This window comes from Scyliorhinus canicula, chromosome 15 (assembly GCF_902713615.1).
Source record: "Scyliorhinus canicula chromosome 15, sScyCan1.1, whole genome shotgun sequence".
Classification (NCBI taxonomy): Eukaryota; Metazoa; Chordata; class Chondrichthyes; order Carcharhiniformes; family Scyliorhinidae; genus Scyliorhinus; species Scyliorhinus canicula.
The window spans coordinates 119826818-119843746 of NC_052160.1; the positions used below are offsets into that span (position 1 = coordinate 119826818).

At 48.2% G+C, this 16929-nt stretch overlaps 1 protein-coding gene across 2 annotated transcripts in view; it reads right to left on the minus strand.

Annotated features, from left to right (window-relative positions):
- The window catches only part of elapor1 (endosome-lysosome associated apoptosis and autophagy regulator 1), a 171475-nt gene that overhangs the window by 13700 nt on the left and 140846 nt on the right, over positions 1 to 16929 (minus strand). The window contains exons 20-22 of one of the 2 annotated variants that reach the window (XM_038820163.1): positions 13897 to 14075; positions 12006 to 12171; positions 9534 to 9629 (exon numbers count right to left, since the gene is read on the minus strand). In XM_038820163.1, coding sequence (XP_038676091.1) covers positions 9564 to 9629; positions 12006 to 12171; positions 13897 to 14075 — 411 coding nt within the window. In that variant the 3' untranslated portion in view covers positions 9534 to 9563. The remainder of the gene's footprint in view (positions 1 to 9533; positions 9630 to 12005; positions 12172 to 13896; positions 14076 to 16929) is intronic. The other variant, XM_038820162.1, reaches the window with a different exon arrangement.

The following is a 16929-nucleotide window of genomic DNA, read 5'->3' on the forward strand; positions in this document are numbered from 1 at the left end:
GGAGCGAATGAAGGGAGAGTTTCGGAGATGGGATGCATTCCCGCTGTCGCTGGCAGGGAGGGTGCAGACTGTAAAGATGACAATCCTCCCTAGATTTCTGTTTGTTTTTCAGTGCCTCCCGATCTTTATCCCACAGTCCTTCTTCAAAAGAGTTAACGGGCTGATCATGAGCTTTGTCTGGGCGGGAAAATCCCCGCGGGTGAAGAAGGCGATGTTGGAGAGGAACCGCAGCGAGGGAGGGCTGGCTTTGCCGAGTCTGGTCAATTATTACTGGGCGGCCAACATCGCTATGATAAGGAAGTGGATGGTGGGTACGGGGTCTATTTGGGAGCGGGTGGAGGCGGCTTCGTGCAGGGGCTCCAGCTTGGAAGCCCTGGTCACGGCTCCTCTACCACTGCCACCGGCCAAGTACACCACCAGCCCGGTAGTGGTGGCGACCCTGCGGATATGGGGCCAGTGGAGGAGGCATGTGGGGGAGATGGGGGCGTCTGTCTGGGCGCCAATCAGCGACAACCATCGGTTTGCCCCCGGCAGTATGGATGGGGGGTTCCGAGTATGGCGGCGAGCAGGGGCGGGAAGGGTGGGTGATATGTTCCTGGAAGGGGGCTTCGTGAGTTTGAGGAGCTTGGAGGAGAAATTTGGGTTGGTAAGGGGAAATGATTTTAGATACCTACAGTTGCGGGACTTTGTTCGTAGACAGGTTCCATCTTTCCCGCGCCTCCCGCCAATGGGGATCCTCGACAGAATAGTCTCTAGGAGGGAAGAAGGGGAGGGCAGAGTCTCGGGTATATATAAGGTGCTCATGAGGGAGGAAGGGTCCCAGACAGAGGAACTGAAACTTAAATGGGAGGAGGAGCTAGGCGGGGAAATGGAGGATGGGCTGTGGGCAGAGGCCCTGAGTAGGGTAAATTCGACCGCGACATGTGCTAGGCTCGGGCTGATCCAATTTAAGGTTGTTCACCGGGCCCATATGACGGTGGCTCGGATGAGCAAATTTTTCGGGATAGAGGACAAATGCGCTAGGTGCGCGGGAGGACCAGCGAACCATGTTCACATGTTTTGGGCATGCCCTAAGCTGAGGGGGTACTGGGAGGGATTTGCGGGGGTCATGTCCCAGGTGCTAAAAACAAGGGTGGTGATGAGTCCAGGGGTGGCAATTTTTGGGGTTTCGGAAGACCCGGGCGTCCAGGGGGAGAAAGAGGCCGATGTGTTGGCCTTTGCTTCCCTGATAGCCCGGCGACGAATATTATTGGCGTGGAGGGACTCAAAGCACCCGAAGACTGAGTGGTGGCTTGCGGACATGTCGAGTTTCCTGGAGATGGAAAAAATTAAGTTCGCCTTGAGGGGATCTGTGCAGGGGTTCACCCGGAGGTGGCAACCATTTATTGACTTCTTTGCGGGAGAGTGAGCGTCAGCAGGGGGGTGGGCAGGGGGGAAGGGGGGTAGAGTAGAGTAGGAGGGAAAATATGGCGGGTAGTACCGGTGGGAGGGGAGCGGGCTTGTGCAATATGTTACGATGGAAGTATTGAAAGTACGTGGATGTTTGCACATTTTTGCCTTTTTTGCTTTCTTTCTGATGATGTCTGTAACTGTTTATAAAGCCAAAAACTACCTCAATAAAATTGTTTATTAAAAAAAAATAGAAAATGGGGGGGTGGGTTTGAGGGACATGTCTTTAGAGCGGGGGAATTTAACTTATAGCTTTGTTCTACAGAGAGCCAGCATTGATTTGATGGGCCAAATTTACCTCCTTCTGTGCCCGAATGACTATATTGGCTGGATTAAATGTTGAGGGCAGGCTCCTCGCACCGCAGTATAAATTGTGTGCAAACCCACCTCACCCCAGCCAGCTCCCCCCACTTCAATTTTCGGGTGAAATTCTTTAATTAGTATGAGGCAGGACTTCCGTGTGCATCAATGGGAAATTTTCACTTCATAGAGCTGCTGGTCAATTGGAGGCCGACAGCTCTGCACACTGGCACTGCAGCAGGAGTAATGGGCACCGTTGATGCTGCAAGGAGGCCAGGGAGGTGGCATTCAGCAATGGATCCAGGTATTTAGGTACGTCTGGGTTCCTGCTGGAACCATGATGACAGGGCCTGGCGGGGTTAGGGATGGCGAAGGGACATGTTAGACATGGCAGGGAGGGAAGTGGATGTGGTGAGGTAAAACCAATTGGTGCAGTGCCCAGCAAATGGCACTGCATTTCCCCTTTGACTGACCAGCAGCCCACACATTAAACCTGCCAGGTGCACATTAAGCGCCAGTCTGTCCCGCCACCTATTAAATAAGAGCGGCAACAGTATGAGGCCCTTAATTGGGTATTGTGGTGATATGCATCACTGTATATACACAAGGCGTTAATGTAAATACACTACAACTAAGTAACCACTAGAGGGAGCACCAGAGATGTCATGACATACAGACATACAGCCAATGGGTCATTGCAACAGGACACAACCAATGGGTAATCAGGACACCCAGAGGTGGCATTACCACAAGGGGGCACTTCACAACCCATATAAAAAGGACAGGGCACACATGCTCTGCCTCTTTCCACAGACCCACAACTAGAGAGTACATCAGGGTTGATCAGAAGCATCACACCCAGCACGTGGCTTAGAGCAGACTGGTTTAGTTAGACTGAGTTAGTACAGTTAGATTAGCAGGAGAGTCGAACTCATTTCAGAACTGTGTTAATAGTTCAATAAATATATTGAACTCATTACAAAGTCTGGACCTTCCTTTGTCAAAGCATACATCAAGGAAGCAGCTTATGCTACACGAAGAAGCATAACACAACAGGTATTATCTGTCCACTCAAGGGCCTCAATTGGGCCTTGTGATCCACCCGAAAACTCCCCTGACTTCGTAAAATTGTGGCCGGATAGGAGCGGGGGGAGGCTGATGGCACACCATCCCAACTTACAGGTCAACCGCTTGTTATCCCATCTGGATGTGAATGGTAAGATTAATCTCTATCACTCTACGATGAGGGAAAGAGGTGTTTAGAACCAGGAATGGGCGGCACGGTGGCACAGTGGTTAGGACTGCTGCCTCACAGCGCCAAGGATAAGGGTTCGATCCCAGCCCCGGTCACTGTGTAAACTCGACCGTGTGGAGTTTGCACATTCTCCCTGTGGGTCTCACCCCCCACAACTCAAAGATGTGCAGGGTAGGTGGATCAGCCGCGCTGAATTGGAAACATTTTTAAAAAACTATTTAAACCAGGAGGCGGGTATCAAAAAAATCATAACAAGAATTTAATTGATGATACAGAAGTCCGGTCGTAAAAAATAAAGTTTGGTGTTGTAATATTAAATTCAGGATTTGTATTGCCCGAATTCACTGCGTAGATTTGAAGCCTGCTCATAGCAAGGACAAATCTCTTTGTGATAGAATTACCAGCTGAAGATCACAACCTCACTGGGCTGAATTTTAAAGTTTCACCTACATTAATTGCAGTGGGAAGATACAACATGAGGAAAGATAACTTTGGAAAAGGCTGTTCCAGCCTTTCTGATTTCAAAACTGCACTGACATCAGGGGCGGGATTCTCCAGACCCCCAGCCTCGTGTTTAGAGGCAGTGCGCCGTTCGATAGTGGCGGGATTCTCTCTTCCCGCCATTTGTAAATGGGATTTCCCATTGAAGGCACCTCACACCACTGGGAAACCCAGGAATAGAGAATCCCAATGGCCAGAGAATTCTGGCCTAGATTTGGTAGTAGGTTGACTTGTTTGCCCTATCACAGGAGAATATAGGCCCAAAATCCCTGAGGACTGACAAGAACGATATAAATTTCATACTGTCAATAAACAACTTATTTTACTGTCACAGAAAACACGCTTTCAAGTTTTCATTTATGACAGAATTAAATTGTAAATTTTAACTGCAAGCAAAGGTTAAAAGTAAAAAGCTCTTCATTTGAAAAAACGGTGAAAGTTAATGTTAGAACTATGGAAGATGTATGATGAAGAGTTTACAATGAATGTTCACTGCACTGCTGAGTAAAGTGTCCATGGATGTGTTGTTTAATTAAATGTGGAGGAAGAGTCACAGGGCCGCTAATAGGTTTTAATAACAAAAAAATAAATTATTAAACATGAACAAATTGGCTTATGATACAATACTCCTTCATTCCCCATTTGCTTAACAATTACATACAGATTTTGCGATTAACACAGATTACAAATACATCTTAAGCTACAATGGTCTCATTAACACACAAAGTCCCTTTTAAACACACAAGTTGACTGTGGTAAGATACACTCCTGTCTGAACCCAAGTGGATGTTTGTGGATTTCGCCTCATCAGCAGACAAACTTTTGGGTCACTATCTGGTGAGCAACACGCAGCTGCTAATGCACATCAGGTGGAGGCAGCAACATCCAAGGGAGATAGCATTCCCCGTACTGCTGGATCCAGGACACAGCTGGACCCCAGCAAGATGCCAAGCCTCTGAGCAAGGTTCGCCCTGAACTGATGCCGATGATAGGCCACAGCCCTGAAATTCAGGAGGGGGTGTCAACAACATTCCAGAAACTGCAAGGCCAATTGGAGGAGTGCAAAGGCCGTTGGCACAGGAGATGGTGGCCGACAATGTGTAGCACCTAGACCAACACTGCTAGGGTGATGACCGCAGTGGAAAACCTGAAGCATGAATTCCTCACCTTGAGTGGTGTTGTCCAAGGCATGGCTTAGTCTCGGGTGACCACGGGCCTTGACGTCATGTCCCAGTTGCTGAGGGACATGTTCCAGACACAGGTGGACATTGCCGAGGCACTCCAGAGCATGGCCCAGTCTCAGAGGACCATCGCTGAGGCTTCGACACCATCGTCCAGACAATGACAGCCCCAAATGACTCAGGCTTCTGGAGCTCACTCCAGCTGCCACATCATGCCACGGAGTTACCCAGGGCCCTATGGGCACTGTCAGGGAGGAGGAGGCGCTGGAGCCCAACCCAGGGCCCTCCACCAAGGAGACTCAGGCTGTCTCCAGTCCTTCTGAATCCCCCCTCATGACATAGGTGCATCTCAAGGGCAGCGAGGCAGAACAGGATGACACGGCAACAACCGTGACACAGGTAAGTCGACCGAGGCTCCAGGCCCTCCAGAGGATGACCACCAAGGGCACCAAAGAACCCAGGGCATGGAAATTAGCAGGCTGCCTCCACCTCTGATGTGTATCCTGGGATACACGTCGACCTAGCACTAGACCGCAGACGATTAACAAGTGTGGGGAGCATTGAGTGGGCGCTGGTGAGATCACTATCCGTAGCTAGGGGGAGTGGAAAATTGTTCCGTAAAATTTTCACCAGTAAATCATTTCACACACACCTGAAATATGTGAAGCCTCTGTCATTTTAATCTGTCACCCCCTGTTCTCTCTGCTACCCCACCCAACACACCACAGTGGTCCAAGATCAATAGCCCCAATGCAGACTCCATCATGAGGATAGGTGTGAGCGGGGCCGTCAGCAGAAAGACATGAGTCAGACTTAATCACAACCTGAGGAGATCCACAGCTTTCCTCACATTGAGTGGTCATCACCCTCATAACATGAACAGTGACCCACTGACATGCCAACACAGACCATCACCCTGGAATAATGTTACATAGACCATTGGAGGGGGGAGGGGAAACAGGGTGATCAGCGAAGGGGTGGAATGATGGGGAAGGCCGGTGGGGAGGGGGGGGGGGGGGGGGGGGGGGGATAGAGCTGACAGACATACAACCTCATCTTATGTGAATTTGGAGGCGATGAGGGCCTCCCTGATTCTCCTGGCATGTCGGACCCTTGCTGCTGTCTGTCCTCCATCCTTTGGGTCCTCCTCAGGCACGTCCTCCAGCCTCTCATTGTCATCCAGCATGTTGCTCCGCTGCTGTGCCAGGTTGTGGAAGATATGGCAGTACACCACAAAGTGGGAGGCCCTCTGCGGCCTGTGTTGCCAGAGAGGTCCAGGCAGCTGAACTTTATTTTTAGCAGCCAAATGCACCGCTGAATGACAACGCGGGTGGCAGCGTGGGACTCATTGTATCGGGCCTCAGTCTCCGCACTGGCATCTTCAGCCATGGCATCAGCAGGTCTCCCTTATCCCTCTCAAGCTAACACATCATTCTGGCGTGGTCCTCGAAGACACCAGGGTTTTTCCAAGTGCCCCAGGATGTGGCTGCCATGCACTTTCCCAGAATAGCGTGCATACACGTGCATGACTCTAAGGTGGCTGTCACTCAGGATCTTGACATTCAGGGAGTGGAAGCCCTTCCTGTTAATATAGGGAACACCCTGTTGCCTTAGTGCTCACAGGGCAACATGCCTGACATTAATGGCCCCCTGGACCTGAGGCAACCCAGCAATGGTGGCGGATCCTGCAGGTGATTGGGCTTACAAAGCATCCGTCACCTCCCGGATGCACCCGTAGGCTGGCGATTACCAAATGCCACACAGGTTCCCGTTCAAGCCCTGCAGTGACCCAGTGGCATAGAAACTAAAGGCTGCAGTGACCTTCACAGCCACTGGGAGAGAGTCTCCTCCTCCTCCACGGGATGCGATGCCCACGAGTTGCAGTCTTCTGCGGCATATGCTGTGCGTCAACTCATTGAACGACCATGGTCTCCTGAACACCCTGGCGGGTCGTTGGCCTCCCCTTCTGGCCCCTTCCTCAGTCTGATGGGCGGCCAGGTCTTGAAGGTATGTGGCGGCCTTTGCACATGAGGGGCGGGATTCTCCGTGAACCGGCGGGCCGGGCCACTCCGGCGCCGAGGAGTGGCATGAACCACTCCGGCATCGGGCCGCCTCGAAGGAGCGGAATCCTCTGCACCTTCAGGGGTTAGGCCAGTGCTGGAGTGTTTGGCGCCGCTCCAGCCGGCGGCGAAGGGCTTCCGCCGGCCAGCACGAGTTGGAGAATGCGCGGGAGTGCCAGCGTGTGCTGGCGTCATCCCAGCACATGCGCAGGTAGATTCTTCTCTGCACCGGCCAAAGCGGAGGTTGACAGCGCCGGTGCGGACGAAAAGAGTGCTCCCATGGCACAGGCCCGCCCACGGATCGGTGGGCAACGATCGCGGGCCAGGCCACCGTGGGGGCACCCCCTGGGGCCTGGGGCCAGATGCCCCGCGCCTCGCCCCCCGAAGACTCTGCAGGCCGCCCGTGGAGCCAAGTCCCGCCAGGAAGGACCTGCTGTGATTTACGCTGGCGAGATTCGCTGAAAGCGGGCGGCCACTCGGACCATCGCAGGCCGGAGAATCGCCGGGGGGGGGGGCGCTGCCAGCAGCTGCTGAGTGGCTTGCCGCGATTCCCGCCCCCACCAAAACCCTGGCGCCGGACCACTCGGCAGCCGACGGGGGCGGGATTCACGGCGCCGCCCTGGAGATTCTCTGACCCGGCGGGGGGGTTGGAGAATCCCGCCCGAGGTGTCGCCACCAGCCTGCATTGGAATTGGTGCTTTGGTGACGTCTACCTGTCTCAGATGCGACAAGCAGAACAATTGCAACCTCTGCAATATCAATGCCAACATTCATCTTTGTATCTGGAAGGAATTGGAGGAGAGAGAATGACAATCAGTTAAGTCCTCCATCCCGTGACCAACAAATCCCCCAAGCGTCCCCCACCCTTGCCATGATGTCCCACCTTCTCTCAAAGAGTGCGAGCCAGCGAGCCAGTTGTGTTGGCAACCTTCACTCTGCATACTCGCTCCTACCCAGATCAAGAGCTCCAACACCACAGACCTCTGCCAGCAACATTAGGGAGGTTGTGCTCAGCTGTCCATCGCTCATCAAGGTAGTTACCATATGGCCGTCAGAGGGCCCTCAGTGGTGAAGCCCTACTCTTTATTGTTTGATTGTTGCCAGCTACCTCTATGGTCCTGACACTCCTAGATGAGAAGAACGCTATTCAGGCAGCAAAGGTGGCAGGACATCCCAGTCCAGAAATCATCCTCTCAGACAGGCTACCTGTTCCTGAGAGAAGGCACTTGAGAGTTCAAGGACCGTGAAGTGCCATCACAACTAACAAGGCTAATCCCTCCTTTGAGATAGCATTCAGCTGTGAAGCCAAAGGCTGCTCACAAAGGAGGTGAAATTGATTTTCATGAGAAAAGCCGCAGCAGACTCTGACCTCTGTAAGATAGGACAGACAGGCTGCAGCTGTGGTTGGCCTTGTATTGGGTCTCTACAATATTTAAAGATGGCTTGAATGCCTCATATATGTGACCCCCCCCCCCCCCCCTCCCGACTGCACCCTCGGCCCAGGATTGATTCCTGTCTTGGTCTCCTCCACGTGCCTAAACAACCCCAGGCCCCTTAAAGCCCCCACTCCCCGGTTCTGGGGCAGCAGTTATGGTTCCCTTAAGCTTCCCATGTCAGTAAATGGAGAGGGATACTCACCTCCTTGCTCCCCCTCCGTATCCTTTCTGCCAGGTCCCCATTTTTGTAGAGGAGTACTAAACAACGCCCGCATGACTTCTTGATCGTTAGGTGGGTGACTACCAAGAGGCCGCTGAATTCAACCGTAATCTCGGTAATGAGATTGAAATGGATGCATATTAAGTTTAATCAGGTTCTCGCCATTTCTGGGCGAGATCCTGATGATGCCATTGGGAGTGGGCTGGGTGAACGGTAATCTGTTTGCATCCCAGCGCAAATCCTATTTTTGGCCTCTCCCGCCATTCACTCAGCGTAACGGGATCAGCACCAGGTGCAATGGGGGTCAGAAAACCGAGCCCACTTATTTCCAATGTTTACCATTACTAATATAAATCCCTTAAAACTATCTTTGCTTTTCTAACGATTCATACAATGTTCACAGAGGCAATGATAAATCTTTGGCTTCAGTTGTTTATGTAAGGTAGTAGCAATGTACGTGTGTGGTCTGTTATTAGTTGTACATCTCTCCCCTCAGCCCCCCCCCCCCCCCCCCCCCCCCCCCCCACCCGGCCCCCCGGTGAACCCAACTTAAACTCTTAGTTCTTATTTACAAATCTTTCCATAGCCTCGGGCTATGTTAACCTTGTAATTCTCTGACTCCAACCTCCTGAACATCTTCCCCACCACCCCCTTTCAACTACATTTTTAGTGGCAAGGCCTTCAGTCAACCAAGACATTTGGAACTAATTCTCCAAAACCTCTGTGTCACGACCTCCTCTGTCACTTTTAAAAGCCTTCCCAAAATGTTGCTCTTCATCTAAAATCTTGGTCGTCTCACCCAGCACTCGCATAAAGGTTTTCTAAAGTCTGCACCTTTTCTCCCTTTTAAAACATGTTAAACCAGATTTTCTACCTTCAGGACGTAGATTATACATGCGACTGTGAGAAGTGAACTTTTATACTTGTTCATGTGTTTGAAAAATAATTTTTAAAAATTCTGTTAGAATTTACTATTGTTCTAAACATTATAATATTACAATTGCTGACAGAATCATCTATAATCTGTTGGATTCCCCCTCCCCACTGTTACTGTTCATAATCAATTGCCGTAAATCGTTAGTTTAATTTTACCGTCATATTTATTTATTTCTTTCCTCGTCTGTTGCTCACCATTGCTATCTAAGTGAAGGACATTGAGCTTCAGTCTAAGATTGTGTTTCCTAGGGCAAAGCATTCTTCTATACCAGGATCATGCACATATGAAGGCTAAAAGAGAAATACAGACAGTCGAAATATAAAATGTACATTAATAATGATAGATAAGAGCCAACGGAAGTATAATCAGGAAACATACTCAGGGTTAGCAACGTCACTTAATTTCATAGTTCAAAGCCAATTGTTTGAGGGAAAGGTAATTATCACCGATCCAAGCAATGACTAAATTATTTCCACAAGTAATACTACTCTCAAATATATTTACAAAGACCTATGTCATTAATTTTTTTTTTAAATGTTTTTTATTGAGCTTTCATATTTTATATCCAACAAATTACAAATTATTAGAGAGAAAAAAAAACACGCAAAAATTAACATGTATATTTACAGGTAAGCATCTTCATAATAACAACTGTGGCCGCCCCCTTTAGCCGGCATACATATTTTACATTCCCCAATATGGCCGAGGCACATGTTTATAGGCATTTATTTACAGTTTGGTTTTGGGCCTTAGCTAGCCATCAAACCCCCATAACGAACCCGTAGCCCTCCCCCCCCCCTCCCCCCCCGCCGACTACCTTCCCCCGATTCCCGTCCATTTTCCCCTGATTCTTGGCCACCCGACTATTCTTCCTCTTGTACGTTGGCCACAAAAAGGTCCCGGAACAATTGCATGAATGGCTCCCACGTTCTGTGGAAGCTGTTGTCTGACCCTCGGATGGCAAATTTGATTTTCTCCATTTGGAGAGATTCCGAGAGGTCGGACAGCCAGTCTGCAGCTCTGGGCGGTGCTGCTGACCGCCAGCCAAACAGGATTCTACGGCGGGCGATCAGGGAGGCAAAGGCAAGGGCGTCCGCCCTCCTCCCCAGGAATAGATCTGGCTGGTCTGAAACCCCGAAGACCGCCACTATCGGGCATGGCTCCACCCTCACCCCCACCACTTTGGACATAGCCTCGAAGAAGGCTGTCCAGTACTCCACAAGTCTGGGTCAAGACCAGAACATGTGGGCGTGGTTGGCCGGGCCTCTTTGGCACCGTTCACATCTGTCCTCCACCTCCGGGAACCTATGTCATTAATAATGGTGACAAAATAAATGAGAATACTGCAGACCCCATCAACATTTAATATATCCTCAGGTTCCCACTTCCAAATGTTTATCATTTGTTTTGTAATTATGACAGGATGAAGCCCATGATTGGAACTCTTCCTGCCTGGAGTACATGTGAGCCAAACATCCATAAAGATCTTACATTCAAATCTTGGCCTATGTTGAATTAGCTGTGACCTCAAACTGCATGGCAATGGGGATGATACCATTGCCCTGGGTGTTCCTGAGTCAGGTTGGGGACAACATTAGGCAAGATTCCTGATCCAATAACTCCTTTTTTGCCTACGTGGGCATCAGGTTAAGGGCTCAGTTACATTGCAGTGCACAGTGAAACAGTGTGCTGGCAACAGCTTCTAAATTAAACATGAAGAATAATCTTTTGGAAAGGACACCGGAGGAGTGGTTAAGATCTGTAAAACTGTATCCTAATGAGAGTTAGGAGCAATGAGGCAAAAGGGAAAATTAAATGCGCACATTCGGCATCATAACATGTATGTGTAGCTGCATTGAAGGCAGTAATACAGTTTCCAGGTTCAGGGGCTGGATTCTCCATTTTTGGGACTATGTCCCCACGCCATTATGAAAGGTATGGTCTTTTACACCAAGATGACTGGCGTCAAAAGGCCACAGATTCACCGTCTTGCAGGGGGCTAGCAGGCAGCTGTCGTAGAGCTCGCAGCTCCAGCTACCTCTACGGTGTCCCGCATTTCCGGGTCAGAGGTCACGGCGGCAGCCTCCAGCAGCCGCGCCGTGCTCCGTGGCAGACTCAGCCCGCGGACCTGGACTGCCGAAATAGTTTGATTCACACCATCAGGGATTCGGCCTGTTGGGCCGCTTTTCGGGGGGGGGGGGGGGGGGGGGGGGGGGCGGAGATTAGCGGAACCGGCGCCGGTCCCGATTTTATGCGTGAAACCGGATTCTCTGCCTCGTCGCAATTTCAGCGTCGGGGAGCGCGGAATCCAGGCCCTGATTTATGATGACATCTAATATTGTAAACTGAAATTCTTCTGATTGCTTTCATCTTGAATTATGGAAGTCCCATCATTTTCTACATCACAGTTATAAACATGAATTTCATCCTATTATTTCAAAGCACTTCCAAAACTTGGCTTGGTCCTATTCTGTCCCAATGACAGAAAATGTCAATGGAACAAATAAAAACAGTTATTATGCAAATGATTAAAAACTATTGTTTGATTACCTTGTGGTAACGACCATTCAGTAATTAAATTGTAGTTCAAGCATAAAATGAAAAATGTATAATAGCATTACCAAACAAAGTCACCAGTACAGTTAAGTCATTAAATACCAACATACCTTTGTAGTAATTGACTTTATTTTGCCAAACAATGATTTTTTGCTCATAAAAATCAGATCATCTTCCAGGTCTTCACCTTCCATTATTGCACAGCTGTCCACTGCTGGCAGTTCACTATCCTGAGAATTAGCATTAATCACCAGTTTGGAGTATTTGTACTCCAACCTAAACAAATTTAAAGTACAAGTGTGAAATGTATGTAAAAATCATACTTAACCGCGAGTCATTTCGGAAATTAGGGGCGAAATTTACCGGCTGTTCAAGGCGGCGGGATATTCCAGTCCCACTGATGGTGCACCCCCGCCTTGGGTTCCCCGTCAACCAGGGGTGCATTCAATTGGAAATCCCATTGACAATGGCTGGACCAGAAAATCCCGCTGGCGCGCCGCCTCAGCCGCCGGAAAACACGGGCGGGTTGCACTGAAAATCCGGCCTCAGACATTTCTCACTACAGTGCCTTCAAAGAATATTTGAAGGCAAATATTTTATACAAGTGAGGAAATTATGAATAACATGCAACCATTCTGGAATCTTACATGGAATTTTTAGATTGAATAATCTTTATTTATTGAAATCTAGGCAATGTGAAAGCTGCTGATTACAGGCATTACATGCACAAGAGAGCCCAACTGTTCAAATAATTTAATATTTGGTGCCTGATACTTCTGGTGGTTGCTTTATTCAATAGTCTACACCACACCAAAGAATATTTACACAATTGGCTGTATTCAACACTGTTTTGTGCCACTACAGTAGTAGATTATCTGCAGCACTTTCTTATGTCATTTTAGTCAAATCAGGCCAATTTTCAGATTAAGATCAAATGTAATGTTATTAATGTGCTTTGTAAGATTTGGGTCGATTGCACCATTTAGATGTCTATGAATAAATAAATCATTCATGCAGCAATTCCCAAAATAGAAGCCCAAACGTTTACAGCATAGAAGGAAGATACTTTTCCTATTAGATTTGCACTGACTCTTTGATACAACCCTCCAAAACTAATTCTACCACCCTGCACTTTACTGATGAAGCCACTCACTATGACAAAGTATTCTATGCTCGATCAATTTATGCCTAAAGAGATTTCTCATAACCTCTGATCCAACCCAGTGATAATTTAAAGTTTATGTCCTTTCATTACTGGCCCACAGGTCAGAGGAATGTTCTTTTTCCTGTTCAGTATATCAAAATGTTTTTAAATTTTAAAAGCTTCAATTTTATAACTGTTTAATCTTCTTTGCACTGGGAGAATTGTTCCCAGTATCTCAAGGCCTCTTTTCACTGTAGTCTCCATTTCTCATTATCCTGGTGAATTTACACTGTACGCATCAGTTTTAAACAACACAAACCCAAAACAACACAAAGTACAATAATAGTGACCTAATGATTACCTGGTACACGTTTATCATTACATTATTTCTCTTGTACTCTGTGCCCCTATTTGTAAGACACAATTGGGTTTCTTATCTTAACTTGCCTGCATTCACATTTTCAAATAATTATGTATTTTTCACCACCAGTTCCATCTATTCCTCCACATCTTTCAGCATTTTTGAATGTAAAGCCCATTCCTCGTGTTTCTGTACAAGCTCCACCCTTCCAATTCCTTCAGTATGGCCAATACAGAGATTTCAAATTTGAAGATACCCCAATGAATTCTCCTATCCTGCTTGATAACTTTTAAGCCAAGTCAATTTGGACCACCTCTTTTCTTGTCTCATTGAACTTTGCCCTTTTTCCAGTCTAGCACCTTCATCATAGACTTTTTAATTAGCCTCCTCTATTGACCCAGCCATGTTTTGACCACAACTTCTCAATTGTCCATCTCATTTCTTATTAATTGTTTATCCACATCATTTCCCTGGAGAGTAATGTTTATTGACTCACTTCTGATTTTTCTTATAAAAGTAGCATGTTGTGACAATTAATAAGCAGGCTGTGATTGTCCCTGTGATTATTCCAATCTTCAAGAAGAAGTCTATTGTCTTGCATGTTGTCACTGTTTGGTCTGGCAGTGCAACACCTTCTTTACAAAGTTTCGGCTCTGACCACACATACGTTGTTTTCTGCAAGCAAAAATGGCAAGCAGCAGGTATTAATCATGTTTATGTTATCATTTCAATCTCAAGAATTTACCAATTTATACTTTTATTAAATAGATTGCTGTAATGATTCTCACTTTAGGACAGCATTCTCTATGCATCTGCATAGCATTATCTATATTATGGGGGCGATTCTCCAAAATGGAGCTCAAGTGTTCGTGCCATCGTGAATGCCGTCGCGTTTCACGATGGCGCGAAACGGGCATGGGGACAACCGATTCTGGCCCTCACAGGGTGCTAAATGGGCGCCGCGCCAACCCATGCATGTGCGGGGGACTTCTTCAGTGCGCCGGCCCGGACTCAACATGGCGTCGGTGTTCAGGGGCCGGCCGTGCAAGAAAGTAGGCCCCGGGGGGGGGGGGGGGGGGGGGGCGTCCCCATCGGAGGCCCACCCGCCCCAGGGAAGGATCACTGTTCCCCGCCCCACAGGCCCCCCCCCCGACCCTTCGTGCAGAGTTCCCGCCGGTGAACGGCGCCGGCAGGACTCTGTCGTATCCGCGCGGCCGCTCAGCCCATCCAGGCTGGAGAATCGGTGACCCCGCCGATTCCGGCGGCCACGTCAAACGCGCCGGCGCAAATGGCGCCGATTCTCCGCACCTCGGAGAATCGCTTGCTGGTGTCTGGGCGCAGTTGTGGCAATTCCCCGTCCAGGTGTGGGGCCCGGAGAATCCCTACATGTCAATGAGCATCTTTCTAGGTGATAGTGGTAACTGAGCCCTTAATTGGATGGAAATATTTGTGTGCCAGCTTGTGACTGCCTGATTTCGAAGATCGCTACTCACCACCTCGGATCCCCACAGCAGCCATTCCGCTAGCTTCGTGTTTTTAATAGGTGTGCTAAACGGCACCCACGTGATCACTCACTGGGAAGGTGGTGAGACCACTGGTGGCCTTTCGATAGTTCAGTAATGAAGCGCACATATTCCCATTAATGGTATAGAGATCGGGCCTAAATGGTGATGATTGGTTTCTCACCATGCCGCGGTGGGATCCGGACCTCGCCAACAGGAGCGGGCTGGTTAGATCGGAAACCAATTAGTGCCCAGCATGGTTCCGGATTTCGGCCTCTCCTGCTATCTAACCGGCCCGCTTGTTTTTGGGCCTGGCACTACGGGGCCAATAGATTGTGCCCTCTATTTTAAACTCTGCCTTTAGTTCTAATTTTCCTCAAGGGAAATATCCTTTCAATATTTACCCCGTCAAGCCCCTCAGACTCGTATATGCTTCAATAAGATCACTTCTCATTCTTCTGAACTCGAACCAGAAAAGACAGATGTGAAATCTCACGGATTATATCATACAGGTCACAGATGACTTTGCCTGTTCCACTTCATTGAGGAAAATCCCACCCAAGAAAGCAGGCAGAATAACATAAGAGCCCTGTATTCTTACTCGTTTTCCTAAAGTACAAAACATTAGTTATGGATATGATCCCCAATATCACTCTTTCCATGAACACAAAGGTGCTCCTCTCCATGAATGTGCATGTAGCTTGTGACCGTTTGCACAGAATCACCCATATTATTGCCCAATCCCCTGGCTAAATGAAGCACAACCACCACTGCATCAGGCACCAAGAGTACCTCAACATTTTTCCACAGTAACATTATTGTGTCCAATTCTAAATTAATTTTGACAGCATGTTGAGTATTAAGTCAGCCAACTGTGATGTAACTTGTGTTCAGTGTGTTTCGTCCAAGTGGTTTCATTCAGAGGCCGTGCTTGGTGCATCTTTTATACTTCACAACCATTTGCTTCTTCCGAATATTTTCCCAGTGGAATGGGTAAGTGAGGGTGATGGCCACTGAGTGTCAGTGTCTGCCTCTGGCTCTTTATTTCATCAGACAAGAGGACACTTCAATCAAAAGTTATAACTGTATCTACAAAACGTACCACATGCAGAAAGATGCTGGTATTAATGGTTTCATCATTAAACCCCGAGGAGTTGGTTGCTGAGTAAGAATACGGCTGCCACGTAAAAGTAATGTATTTCTAGAAAACTAAAATTTGATAGAATAGATAGTTTCTATCACTGGCTAAAAATAAGGGGTCACTCATTTAAGCAGAGGTGAGGAGAACTTTCTTCACTCAAAGGGTTGAGTCTTTGGAACTCTCTTCCTCAAAAGGCGGTGGGAGCAGACTTGAATATTTTTAAGGTAGGGCTAGATAGATTCTTGATCAACAAGGGGATGAAAGGTTATTGGGGGTAGGTAGGAACGCGAGGTTGAGGCTACAATCTGATCAGCCATGGTCTTATTGAATGCCAGAGCAGGTTCGACGGGGCTAATCCGTATGTTCAAATGAATGGTATTCAATAGTGTATTTAACATAATATATTCTTGAAGTGTTTTGTAAAGACATAAAAATAAATGGACGCCAAAAGAATGAGATGACCGAAAACTTGATCAAACATGAAGTGGAATGGAAGAAGGAACAGAGCAAGGGAATTGTGATACATGGGAGCAAAGCAGCTCAGACTATGACCATTAGGAATGCACAGAAAGCAGGGCAGCATGCGGCACAGTGGATAGCACTGGGACTGTGGCGCTGAGGACCCGGGTTCGAATCCCGGCCCTGGGTCACTATCCGTGTGGAGTTTGCACATTCTCCCCATGCCTGCGTGGGTTTCACCTCCACAACCCAAAGATGTGCCGGTTAGGTGGATTGGCCATGCTAAATTGCTCCTTAATTTGAAAAAAATAATAATTGGGTATTCTAAATTTATAAAAACAAAAGGAATGCGCAGAAAGCGAAATTTTGATGAATGGAGAGTTCAGTTGGTGGGCGACAGGCACTGGTGAGGCTGTGAAAGGATTTA